This window comes from Eumetopias jubatus, unplaced genomic scaffold, assembly GCF_037043125.1.
Source record: "Eumetopias jubatus isolate StellerSeaLion01/CBP00866 unplaced genomic scaffold, mEumJub1_p1.0 scaffold_14, whole genome shotgun sequence".
NCBI lineage: Eukaryota > Metazoa > Chordata > Mammalia > Carnivora > Otariidae > Eumetopias > Eumetopias jubatus.
The window spans coordinates 36945959-36960094 of record NW_028274820.1 but is presented as its reverse complement, the minus strand read 5'-3'; the positions used below and the strand labels follow the sequence as shown (position 1 = coordinate 36960094).

The window sequence follows — 14136 nt, the reverse complement described above, 5'->3', positions numbered from 1 at the left end:
CTTTAGTATCTATATAAATAAGTAAACATACCTGTTCTGATTTAAGTACACTGAGTTCCCACTGAAGTTTATCATTTCTACTTGGTTCAGTTGTCCCAAGTGATGATCCATTTGTCACTAATGGCAAGTGATCCAAAAACAACTGTTCTTGCTTGCCTTCTTTTCCAACAGTCTTATTTTCAAAAGGAATTTTATCTTCCTCCATTATTTTTGATTCTTCAACAAAATCTTTATTTATTATAGAAACTAACCCTCCAGAATCCTTGCCTGTCATAGTCACACCACCGTCTTTTAAAGAGTCTAACTGAACATCACACACATTTACATTTTCTGTCCGTTTATGGTTAATGATGATTTCTAGCTCTCTACATCTCAATAAAACTTGCTCTTTCTCTTGCTTTAAAGACTTCACTTCTTCACTCAGAAAACTAATCTCACCATGTTTCTGTTTTAACTGTTCAGAAAGATCAGACAATCTCTCCGACAGTTCTAACTTTTCTCGCTTGGTTACCTCAAGTTTTTCCATAAGTTCTGTTGTGTCTTTCTCAACAACCTCACCGGTTTCCAATGGTTCTCCTATGAAAGTTTTGTCGTCATCGAAGGCTGAACTTTTCATTTTTACCATAGCTGGATTTATTCTTTGCAAATGATGAAGCTCTTCACTAAGTGTTTTAAGCTTACTTTCATACTCTACTTCTTGTTTGCTTTTGCTGTCTTCTAAGTCAGTTTTTACCTTGAGAAGGCAAGCATAGTCCTCCTGCAACTCCTGATAGTTAACTTCAAAATTTTTTTCAGCAAATGAAAAAGTGTTCCTTTGCCTTTCAATCTCTTCGGTTAGCTGAATACATTGTTTTTTGAGGTCCTTGTTTTCCTCTGTAAGTATTTCTATTTCTTTTTGCCAGTTACAGTCTTGGGATTTGGACTTAATGGAGTCTGTGAAAATTAATCTTTCTTCTTGGTTAACAGGAGTATACATTTTCAACATGTCTTCAAGGGCTTTCTTTTCATCTTTAAGAGTGCTATTCTCTGCTTCAAGTTGTGTAAACTTTTCTTGAAGGTTATCCTCTTTTTCCTTCATCTGTTTCTCCAATAATTCAGTTTTAAGTTGTAATTCTTGAACTTCTTGTTCAAGTGTACCCTTTTCCTTTTCTTCTTGCCTGAGTATTTCAATTTCTTTTTGAAGTTCATTGATTTGAAGAGTCATTTCTTCTGATTTTGAATTCACAAGGGACTGCTGTAAATCTTTTAGCTTTGAAATTTCCAAAATTAATTGATTCTGCTTAGTTATCAAACCGTCTTTTTCAAACTGCATGGTTTCTATCTTTTGACTCATTTCATTCTGTAAGCCATCTATCTGCTGTTTATAGTGAATGCCTAAATTATCTTTTAGTTTCTCAATATTTATTCGATGTTCGATTTCTAAATCTTCTTTCAGTTTGGAAAGTTCTTCTTCATGACTAAACAGAAGCTGTGTCCTCAGCCTCTCTAATTCAGCTTCTTGCGATTCAGCCATTCTGTCTAATACAGCATTCTTTTCTCTTTCTAACATTTCAAGTTTTATCTTGTAATTTGTAACTTCTGCTTCATGTTTTAATTCCAGTTCTCTTCTGGATTCAGATGCAGAAACAATCTCAGCTTTCAAATCTTCCACTGTACTAAGGGATTTGTGTGCTTCACTGAGTTTATTTTCTTGTTCAGCTATTGTCTGTCTAGCTCTCTGAATTTGTTCCCTTGAAAAGCTCAATTCTTCAAAAAGGTCTTCAAGTTGTCTCTGTAGAGCAGACTTTTCTCCTGAAATTATTCCTAGTTCTTCCTTAAGTTTTTCTTTTTGAGAGTTAGTATCTTGCAATTTTACATTCAGTTCATTTATTGCCATACTCATTAACTTTATTTGATCTTCATTAACTGTAATACTTGGATATGATCTTAAAGCATTCTCCATTTCTCCCTTATGTCGTATTTTAAGTTCATCTATCTGTGACATGTGCTGTTTTATTAACTCCTGTTTCATCTGTACTATTTGCTGCCCATACATCTCATCCAGCTCTGCCCGGAGCTGTTCTAACTTTCTTTGTGTTTCCTGTTCCATTCTTTGGAGAATATCAGTTTCAAATTGGCTATCTTTATGATTTTTCTTCTGAAGTTCCTCAACTGTGCCCATTAATTGTTTTATTTCTTCAGAACACTGTCTTTCTTTTTGCTTGGAATTAGTCAGCTCTAATTTCATATTTTTAATCTCTTGGTTCTTTTGTACAACCTGTTCTTGTAATTCTTCTAGTAATTTATCAGCAGCTGTGACTTTATCCATTAGCTCTAGAGTTTTTCTTTCATTTTCTATTATTTTTGTATTTAATTCTTCAATGATTGTATCCTTTTCCCGTATTTCTTTATTTGAGCTTTCTACTTTTTTGTCTTGTTCCTTTAGAAAGAAAAAATGAAAATACATAAAAATGGCATTTTTAGTTCCTGGCAACTTGGATTGCTTAAACTCAATACCAAAAGACTGAGAGAAGTCTGGTTTTGTTTTGTTCATAATTCTATAAAAAGTTACTGCAAGGCTTGCCCCTTAATTTTTCCCAAGTCAATGAGACGAGATTTGTGTACCCAACACTATTTGTGAGCAAACACTACAGAAGTGTTGGTCTTCCTGGAAGAAAGAAATTCTAACACGGCTATGGTCAAAAATATTAATTTCAAAATCAGTAGGATTAAAATGTCTAGACCATTACATTTTCATCTTTCTTATTAAGTGGTGAACATTCTAAGAACTTAATATTTTCTGTAGCTATAGTACTGTGTACTCTTTGTAATTCCAGAAGGAAGTCTTAAATATATCTCAAGATTCCTTCCATGTATTCTAGGGACTTGGAAGGTGTTAGATGCGCAAGTGCTATGAAAAGACTAAAACAACAAAAATAGGTTCCTATGGGTCTGCCTTAACTTCATTCCCGTGGATAAGTAAATCAGAAATTTGGGGATATCCAACACATAAGTGGCTAAACCTCAAACAACATGCAAGACAACTATACCATTTATGGCACATCAACTTGATCCTAGACTTTGGGTTTGAAAAGAAATTTGAAAGCGGGACAGATATTTTCTTCCAGTTCTGACTTGGGCCTCTATCTTGGAACTGTATATAAGCCTAAATCGAGGACATAGGCCAAGGCACATCTGTAATAACAATCATTCATAAGAGTGTTATAGCATAACGGAGTCAAGCAGAAGCCCTAGAAACCAAGTTTTGACTCTGTTACTTAGTTGCCTAAATAGTTTAGGGCTGAGGTCCCAAGTACAAAGAAAGTACAATCCACTGAGTGGAACAGAATGTAAGTAGGTAAGTACAATCACCTTACTGAGACAGCAGTTCCAGGTTAAGAGGACTTAAAGGCACCTTGGATGAATGTATTCACATATCTAAAGAAAAAAATGTCAAAGCCTAGAAAAAGAAAGTTTCAGAGGGTTGGCAGTACTCATTTCAGCAGAGTCCAGGGAAGAGAACCAAAGTACCTTAAGACTGAAAATTCTGATCCTCTGGGAAAACCATATCTAATGTACAAAGCAATGTAAGGGGTTGTAGCAAACAGAATTTAAGAATTTCAATCCACAAGCATGACCTTCCTCCTGTGAGATGATACATCAAGTTATCATAGCCTAATGCTACAGAACATTTGACTCCAATATCCTTTGATCTCATGCTCCCTAAACAACTTCCTATTATTATTATTTGGCTTTTCAAATTCATTTGCGCATGGAAAGAAAGTAAAATCCAATGAACTTGAAGTATATAGGTCCCTGTGATAATTATTTCTCACTATAAATTAATAATCTTATATTCAAGGTTTAAACATTAGGCTCTTCAACTTGAAAAATCTGAGCTTATCTCTGAGATACTCAAGTCTCAGCTGATAGAAGATAAAAACCAGACTTCTCAGCCTACAAGTCAAAGGCCAGATTCTGCACTATATAAATTAACTAAGGCAATGAATTTCATTCTGTGAAGCTTCTTGAGCAAAATCCTATCAGCATTTTTCTTGGTATCACATATTCCATCCAATGTCACCATAAGTTATTACCAAGTGCTGAGCCTTCTGACTTTAATTTCTGTACTATAATATGACATTTAAGTCAGTTTAATCTCTTAAATCTCAGTGTTTTCATCTGTAAAATAAATGTAGTATTTCTTCTCTGTCATGGAATATGTTTGAAGTTAAAAGAAAATAAATATATTGACGTGTTTTATGCTCACTGTGCTATGTACAAATGTAATACATTTATATACTAGAAAGTATCTATAAGGCATTTGGAACCTATAAAAAAGTAAAATTAGTTCAGGAGGTCAACTTCAGTTGAGTTATTAAGTAAGTAATTAGTCTTGAAATGTTAACATTGTTATAAAATCTGTAATACTTCTATTTCCTGATTTTCAATGGGGGGAAGAACCCTCATAAAACACTTAATTCAAAACTGTCCAACATGTGATATAACTGCAAACAACAATTCCTCATCAACTATTAAATAATACAATTTCATGGCTCATTTTTCTTAGTACTGTTTATTTCAAAATATATGGTTTTAAACCATTTATTTTGTGTTGCAAAAGAAAGCTCTGTGATCAAAGATAAAATCCCTCTATTTTTGGAAACAGACCTGAGGGAGTGGGGAGTAACAGACTTCCTGCCTGTGACCACTCTACGATGGGAAGTTCAGAGGATTAGGGGCAATGAGAATGAGGCTGGAATCAAGTGTAGGTGTCTAGGGAACCACGACAGTTTCAACTATCACCCTAATGCTCTAGTCCCTCAGCTGTGCTATGGAACTACTACTCAGGGGGATTCATGCAAAGTAAAAAAAAAAAAAAGGAGAAGTTTATATGTATGTAACAAAGAAGAGACTGATGAAAACAAGTATTCTGCTAACATTCAAATAAAGGTAATTCCCCCATGAAAATAAATTATTTAAATTTTAAATACTTTCAAATAATACTGCCTACTGAATATAATAAATACAACAAAATCCAACTTAAAGGCTCTTCTAACTAAGGCCTAGACTATTCACACTTCCTCCTGTAAAGACTCACTTTCAAAAACTATTTCTACGTTAAACTATTTTTTGCTACCTAGACATTTTTTAACATAGTTCAGCCTGAATCTTTATATATACTACATCCTCTATCTAAAATGTCCTTTCCTAAGTCAAGCAGAAAAAGTCAATTATCATATGGTTTCACTTATTTGTGGAACATAAGGAACAGCATGGAGGACATTAGGAGAAGGAAGGGAAAAATGAAGGGGGGGGGGAATCAGAGGGAGAGATGAACCATGAGAGACTATGGACTCCAGGAAACGAACTGAGGGTTTTAGAGGGGAGGATGGTGGGAGTATGGGTTAGCCTGGTGATGGGTATTAAGGAGGGCTCGTTCTGCGTGGAGCACTGGGTGTTATATGCAAACAATGAATCATGGAACACTACATCAAAAACTAATGATGTACTGTATGGTGACTAACAAAACAAAACAAACAAAAGAAAAAACAAAACAAAAAAATAAAATATCCTTTCCTATCTATCAGCTCAGATTCATAATATATTTGCTTATTTACCAAATGAATATTGATAAGCTGCTAATGTGCCACACATAATGCCTACTGCTGAGAAAACAAAATATAATTACAGAGAAATTATTCCAACTTACAGACCAGCCTCAAATATCATCTCCCCCTAAAGCCTACTCTGACTGACTTCCCTTCTGAAGCCAGACCTACTCAAAACACTTTGTACCTATGCTTACTCTTGTTTTGTGCTATCTTGTGTACATGCCCTATTAAACCATGAGGTTCACTGAAGAAAGGGCACATTTTAGGCATCATTACCTTTTGCAAGGGCCTGGTACAAAATAGGTGTTCTATAAACAACTATCTAACAATTTTTAAATTATCTTGGTTGTAAAGCAAACCATTTCATAATTTCAGTATCTTAAATTTGTATGTTTCCTATTTTCCTAAGAGTATGGTCTCTGGAATCAGACTGCCTAGGTTTGAAACCTGGTTCTGCCGACTATTACCTGTGTGATTAGGCAATTTACCTCATCTTGCTTTGGCTTGATCTCTTCATCTGTAAAATGGGGGTGATGGCAGAAATCTCTGCCTCATAGGGTTATTACAATGATTCAATGAGTTAATATTTGTAAGATGCTTTGAATATTGCCTGGCACCAGGTAAACGAAAATAAATGCTAGCTAATAATTTTATTATCCAAACAATATTCTTGTCTTGGTTATTTTTCAACTTCTTGCAGAAGAACTTACTAAGTCTGTAAAAAGTACCATATTATATGTACAGTCTGTCCTCATTATTCACAGATTCCCTACTTGCAAATCCATCTTCTTGCTAAAATTTATTTGTAACCCCAAAATCAATACTCATAGTCATTTGCAGAAATGCACAGAGCAGCAAAAAATTTGAGCTGCTGGATATGCATGCTTCCAAAGCTGACATCAAACAAGGCAACTACACTTCACATTTTCGCTCATTAGGAGAGCACGGAAGGAGAAGAAGATGGAGACAACAGGGGGCAGTGCAGTATAGCACAAGAAATACGGTTCTGGGCCAGCTATATGGGTTTGAATCACAACTCTGACAAGTGTCAGTAGGGCACTTGTTAAGTGACTTGTAAGTCACTTAACACTTGTAAACCTCATTTTCTCTTTAGAAAAAATAAACAAAATATAATCTACCAGGATGAGTTGTTTTTAGGATTTAATATTACAACCTATGAGATATGTTATGTGTCTGTGTATGTATGTATGTATGTATATGTAAATATAGTCCCTAAGATATATGTCTCCATGTATATAAACACATACATGCATATATATGTGTGTACATATAAACAAATATAAACATATGAAATATATACATTTCCCTTTTTTTTCCCCTATGAGCATATACTGGTAAGTGTTCCAAGCAACTTTATAAAACATAACTATTATAAATAGAGACTCTCTTGTAGTTTTTCCTAATTAAAATCCATAAAATTTCATTTTGTCATGGAAATATTTTCAGAATTTCATCACCACTGCTAAAATGAGTATAAATACCTTTAGGTGAAAAAAAAAAAAAAAGAATGGAAATTCTGTTTACAAATTTAGATTATCCTGAGAACTCACTTTAATATGGCTGATCACTTCCAAAGGAACTCAGTAATGAATTTTTATTCATTTAAACTAATATTGTGAGACTCCCAATTGCTTTTGAAAGAAGTTGTTTTGCATACTTAAAGAGCTTTTCCTAATTACAAAATTTTGTAATTCATATACATAACAAAAAGGATAAACAGTTGTTTAAAAAACTTCAATTATAAAGCTGTTATACATTGGCTGATTTCCTTAAAATAAACATACCATTTCATATGCTCTAATTTTCTCTTGCAAGAAACTAATTTGCATTTTGAAGTCTTCTTTCTTTTTTTGATAATCTTCTAATAAATGGTCTTGTTCTTCCAGCTGTTGCTGATGAGTGAGGATCTGTTGTTTTGCTTGTAATAAATCTGCAGCTGTGCTACTGTGAGTGCTGTTTCTTAGAGTTTCACTAGCCTGTAACTTGAAAACAGAAAGAAACCTCCAAGTTAAATACTGAAGAGACTGCACTAAGGAAGAGATACCTTTTTGGGGTATTACTCGGCCCACAGTTGCTCTCTGGGAAATCTGCTAGATTCATAGGCTTGAAACTCCAGTAAACATGCTGCCATGGCTTATCAGATGATCGTGGGCACATTATCCAAGACGAACCAATAAGATTATCTTTCCCATCATAAAGCTGAGAAAGTAGTCTAGTGACATAGCTAAGAGTAAGGCAGACATACAGAAAGAAACGGGGCCCAAAAGACAGTACTTCCTGGATTCCAAATGACTTTCCAGTTTGTGATTTTAATCCGTTTCAGAAGTCTGGTTGTATTTTCACTTGAATTCTGTAAGATAAGCCTGTATTCTTACATTAAATTCCTCCCTTTTAAATTATTTTCTGTACTTGCCATCAGAAACTTTAATACCATTAGATTCTTACAGCTCTGATTAAAGATAAATGGAACACATTCTGTCTAGTTACCATTTTAAACTAAAATAAAATCATAGCAGAGTTGGCAAAAGGAAGGATGTGACTACATGACTACATGCTAATTTCCGCAAAAATCCACCCAATCAGACTTAAAAGATTTTGCAGGCTTTCAATATATAGACAGGGAAGAAGTACAGAGAAAATACATCAAGGAACCACAAAAGAACTAAGAGTTAAACTCTTGGTTATCATAACAACAGGTTTTCACATATTTCCAACATGATACATAATAAGCAAATGGATTTTAAACAAACTTAAATTTGTTCTGAAAATTAGAAGAAATTCATTACTGAAAATCTAATAAATTTTGTTCTATTAGTAATACTTACATGTTGGAACTGAATCTGTAATTTTTGACTTTGTTCTGTCAACTCTAAGAATTCTCTCATTGTCTCATCCTTTTCTCTCCTAGCTTGTTGTAAATTAGCGGTGAGCTGGGTTATGATGCCATCTCTTTGCTTAATGGCAGCTTCAAATTCTTGTAACTAAAAGACATCAGTGAAAATAAAAAGTGCCAGACTTATTTTTTAAACAAAATTGATTATTATAGGTAACTATTCTTCAAAAATATAATATTCAAAATGCAACGACAGAATTATGATAATTTGTAAGTAACCTTAACCATTTTTGTCTGTATCTGAAAGATTAGCTTGCAGAAATTGGCTTTACTTCCAAATCAACTTAAAAAAAAATTACTAGGTTTAACTTCTCCATTTATCTGCTTCCAGAAGGACAAGTGCCTTTATATTTAGGGATGCCCCAATCTGTTCCTAGGCAACATCATCATAGACATATTCAATTCTCACTTGTTTCTGGAGAGGCCAAAACTAAAATGTATTCTGTCCTCCTCATCAATGGCCTTTTTCACCTTGCTTTCATAACTGACTTCCACAAACAACAGATGTCATTCTAACCACAAGCGCTTACTTTTACAAGGACTCACTGACATTTTTAATGAGTTTAGGTCATCATATTCTGATGTGGTTTGCACCATAATTTTCTCTCAGGCTGATTACAAAAACACCAGAAGTGATTTCTGCCTAGCTATCTCATAAAAGATTAAGCAAAGTTGTTTGTGATACGTGTAAGGACAAATATGATGAGATGACTTAAGTTACTATTTAAAAACCTCATCTTTAAAGACTGTACATATACTATCATTCAAATTTCCTATTTTTGTCTCAGTAACAAAAGCCACATAACATACCTGCTGCAGTCCATCAGTCCCGTAGGTGGCTCTCATTTCTTCTAGTTCTCTGTTCAGCTCTTCAATTTCATGCTGTTTACCAGCCAATTCATTTTCCATCATCTCTAGGTGGGTCTGATTGTACTGTGCTCCATGTTCAGAATAAGAATCATCAGCACCAAATTCTTCTTCCTAAATCAATCCAAGATTTTTAATAATTCATACCAACAACATTCCTCAGGAAGAGGGATTTAAACACTGAATTCCATAGCAAAATCCACTTTAAAATATCACTTATCACCTGAGAGTTTACTGGAATGACAACCTACTTTGTTATTATTGTGATATATACCTTAAAAGCAAAAACAAGATACTGCAAAATCTGTTACAATTGAGCTTTTATAACAAAGTGTGGCTAATTTTGTTTTGTTAAACATTAAAAGCATTTAGAAATCACACACAGAAAGAAGTACATGCAGGAAAAAGCTCTGTTAGTAAGCCAGATGGTTTTAAATAGTATAAAACATTAGTATTGTGAGTAGTTTTAAATACTGTACCCTTAATAAATTTGTAGGCTTTTCTGTTCTCACAAAACTGCAACCATTTACCTGTACAAAAACAATTTCCTGATATATTATGATTTTAGACAGAACTTTATTTAAAGCTAACAATTATATTTCTGCTAACTATATTCATGCATCTCTTATGCATGGGGAAAATGCCTCACTGGCAAAAATAGACAAAATGATTAAATTTAAATATATAAAAGACATTATGATCATTTCAAATACCAAAGATTCCCAAAACATTTGAGTGCTAACAATGCAGAAGACATGGTACTATACATTTTTGTTTAAGTGAACTGAAGTTCTAAGTGCAGTTTCTATTTTGACTTCAGAGGGGTAATTATAAACCTCAAGTTACTAAATCCTCGTCTACAAAATCCTGCCTTATAATCATTTAAATAACTTTTTTGATTAAGCTCTATTCATTTTAAAGTAAAATTGTTTACTGGTGCAAATTCACTGAAGGTTGGTAATCAGGTCAAGAAGTATGAGATGAATAGGTGAGGAACAGTCTCCCAACTTTCCCTGGGGGAAATGACAGCCATGTCAACCCTGACTGATGCAGAGATTTTCCATAACATATGTTTGCCTCTCTCTATCACAAACATTTGATGATGGGAGGAAGAAGAATGACCGTATACATCTCAAGGGCTGACCTGGTGGGAGATTAATTTCAGAGCAAATAATCTATTTAATAAACCCTTCCTTCCCCCAACAGTGCACAAAAAAACTTCACTTCTGCTTACATCTTAATTATTCATAATCCTACGTTAACAGAATCGAAGATAATAAAGTTTGTACTGTTGGAATACATAGACTAGAATATCCCAGAGTTAGGATATGGACTACATCTTTTTAAAAGTGAAGATACAGGGCGCCTGGCTTGCTCAGTCAGTAGAGCATGTGACTTGATCTCGGGGTCATGAGTTCAAGCCCACCCCACTTTGGGCGTGGGACCTACTTAAAATTAAAAAAAAAAAAAGTGAAGATACTAATTAAGAGTTCTGTAACAGAGTTCGATTCCTTTGCTTTTTTTCCTAAGGATAACTTCTGAAAAATAAAGTAAAAAAAAAATTTCATCTTTATAGCAATACAATATTACAATTTGTGAAAACTATCAGAAGACAGGAGTACTAACTCTATTAAGATTATTAATATCAAGTCACTTGAAATAACTTTCCAATTAAATACTCCTAAATTTCAATTAGCTTTTGATTCTGAAATGAAGCAGTTTGATAAGCATCTACTAAAATTTTTACAGTTATAGTATAATGAAATGATTTTATGAATATTTTCAAATATATTTAGCAAGGATACACATTTAAGTGGAGATGATGTAACTATAATAAATCATCAATTTATAATGACCGTATCTAACACATTATGTAGCCAAAGTTCAGCTTAATTTTTCTCTAACTTAAGCAAAATTACACTCGAAAAACTCTCATGTATTGGCTTCTTAAAATACATGACCATTTTCAAGACTTAATTACATGTTATTATAACAAACATAAAAATCATTATTAAAAAATTTTTAATTTAATACTATGTAAATAGATAATAAAAAATTATTCACCAGGACTAAACTAATATAAACTATATTCTGAAGTTAGAAGAGAAATTCTCAGCAGAATCCTGGGATCATTAATAGTTGGCATTATTCTATTTTTTTAATGTAATTACTTTATTGATAGCTAAAGGGTACAGCATTCATCCCTTCTTACATTAGTCTTCTAACACTACACCAGGTAAACCTTAATATGAAAGTAAATTAATAACCTGAAACAGGAAGATTAGACTGATAAACTCAGATGAAGAAAAGCCTTTCTCTTAATTCTTTTTTTTACTGTGGCATTTGTCAAAGTTATTTAATCATTAGGCTTTACTAATATATTCTTTCTGAACTCACAGATATATTCAATCTGTATGGAGAACATGAAGACTTGGGAAAGTATAAGTAAGGTACATTTTCAATTTTAAAATGTTCTGTAGAGGTATCATCTCATTAAAGGTACTGCTATTCAGAAAGAATCAGAGGAAGAAAATTTTTATAACCATAAAATGGCCTTTACACCAAAACCTTTTCCTTTCAGTGGATGTTAGTTTAAAAACATAGAAGACTGGGGCGCCTGGGTGGCTCAGTCGTGGGTTTGAGCCCCACATCGGGCTCCCTGCTCCGCAGGAAGCCCGCTTCTCCCTCTCCCACTCCCCCTGTTTGTGTTCCCTCTCTCGCTGTGTCTCTGTCAAATAAATAAAATCTTTAAAATAAAATAAAATAAAAACTAGAAGACTCACTATTAATATCTTATCCTATTATACTTAATTTGGTACTGTTTACATTAAAAATATTAATAATGGATATCCCTATCAAAATACCATCAACTTTTTTCAAAGAAATGGAACAAATAATCCTAAAATTTGTATGGATATTTTAATAAAATAATCTGATGGTTCAAAACAGTTCATGAAAATTAGTTCAATGTGCCTCGGTGACTCATGGAATTGGAGCCAAGTAACTAATGAGATTAAGATCATCCATTTCAAGTCAAAGTTGACTATCAAATACCACACTGTGCACCTTAAATACATACAATTTTTAATTGTCAATTATACCTCAACAGAGCTGAGGCAGGGAGTGAGAAAAAAATGAGGTGAGGTTAAAAAAAAATCAAAGTTAAAAGACTAAGTTTATATAACTTTATGGCTAAAGGCTATGTCTCCCACTCGCGCTAGTCATTTCATAAATATCATGAATCATACAAATAACTTGGTTAAGAAGCACTAAATAATCACATGAAATCCAAAATGAGAGTATCTGCCCTACTGTCACTTCATCTTTCCATACTTAACAAAGCATATTTATTTACCTGTCATGTGTCTAGGTTGCCTCCAGCATTTGCAACTTTCTCCAAATAACCCTGCTCAAAGGGTATCAATAAAAATATTTCATGTACATAGAGCATTCTGGATATGAAATGTCCCTTCATGGAAGACTGAACAGATTAAGTATAATTTAAATTAATTTGTAAGAAGGGCATTTTTTACGCAGTCTGATTCCTCTGGTATATGTAATTGGGTATATATTTATATAGAAGAGATCTTACTAGGGGCGCCTGGGTGGCTCAGTCGTTAAGCGGCTGACTTCGGCTCAGGTCATGATCCCAGGGTCCTGGGATCGAGCCCCGCATCTGGCTCCCTGCTCCACGGGAAGCCTGCTTCTCCTTCTCCCACTCCCCCTCCTTGTGTTCCCTCTCTTGCTGTGTCTCTCTCTGTCAAGTAAATAAAATCTAAAAGAAGAGATCTTACTAGGTATCACAGGTATCACAGGATAATATTATCTAATTCTTTCTAGGCCTGAATCCATTATTCAATCCAATGAGAATACCAGCCAAAGAAGTCAAGAAAATTAAGTGCATACCATATCTACATGCATAAAATTTCCAATCTAAGTTCTAAGTAACTAATCAGGATCTGAAATCCTTTTGAGAATAATTTTTTAAAAGAATTCTCATCACATATTTCATTTACTTAATGTGAAGATAAAGCATATTTCTACTGAAGAGCAGTAAAAAAAAAAAAAAAACCCAAACTTTGTTGATTATCTTTTTTTACCAAACACCATGCTAAATATTATCAAATATAACCCTCACAACTACACTGTGAAGATCTCACTGTTTTACAGGTGAAAAACTGTGTATCAGAGTTGAAATGACGGGCCCAGGTTGACTTGGGGGTGATGAGGCTGAAATTTGAGCACAAAGCTCCAAAGCCCCTGTTCTTTTTTATTACCTTACTTCCCTACATACCAGAAAAATGACAGCGATATTTTAAAAAACATACAAGATAATTATGTAGCCTACGATTCAAAACTGTAATTCTGAAATTTTAAAAATGCTCCAATGCAAACAAGAGCAGCCAAGATTATTAACTTTGCAAATCTGGCATTTGTAATGAAGTTATAATCTATGTATTTCCTACAAAGGAATTTCCTTTGGCAGGGAGGGTGTGATATTAAGAGATAATTCCTTAAAATTTCCAATATGAAAATCCTAACAGGGTGAGATTTATTCCTCAATTTACAAATTTAGCTGATGATTCTTCTGCCTCCTGAAAAGGTAACTGTGGCTTAGAAGTCCCCCTTCATTCTAGTTCTGTCAAACCAGTTTTTTTTCTTTTTTTTTTTAATAACATAATGTATGATTTGTTTCAGGGATACAGGTCTATAATTCATCAGTCTTACACAATTCACAGTGCTCACCATAGCACATAACTT

General features: G+C 33.7%; 1 protein-coding gene across 4 annotated transcripts in view; it reads right to left on the bottom strand.

The window, feature by feature from the left end:
- The window catches only part of AKAP9 (A-kinase anchoring protein 9), a 155430-nt gene that overhangs the window by 107436 nt on the left and 33858 nt on the right, over positions 1-14136 (bottom strand). For 3 of the 4 annotated variants that reach the window (XM_028117920.2, XM_088018581.1, XM_088018583.1), the window contains exons 4-8: positions 9855-9905; positions 9319-9489; positions 8441-8596; positions 7400-7597; positions 32-2419 (exon numbers count right to left, since the gene is read on the bottom strand). In XM_028117920.2, the coding sequence (XP_027973721.1) occupies positions 32-2419; positions 7400-7597; positions 8441-8596; positions 9319-9489; positions 9855-9905 (2964 nt within the window). The remainder of the gene's footprint in view (positions 1-31; positions 2420-7399; positions 7598-8440; positions 8597-9318; positions 9490-9854; positions 9906-14136) is intronic. The other variant, XM_088018582.1, reaches the window with a different exon arrangement.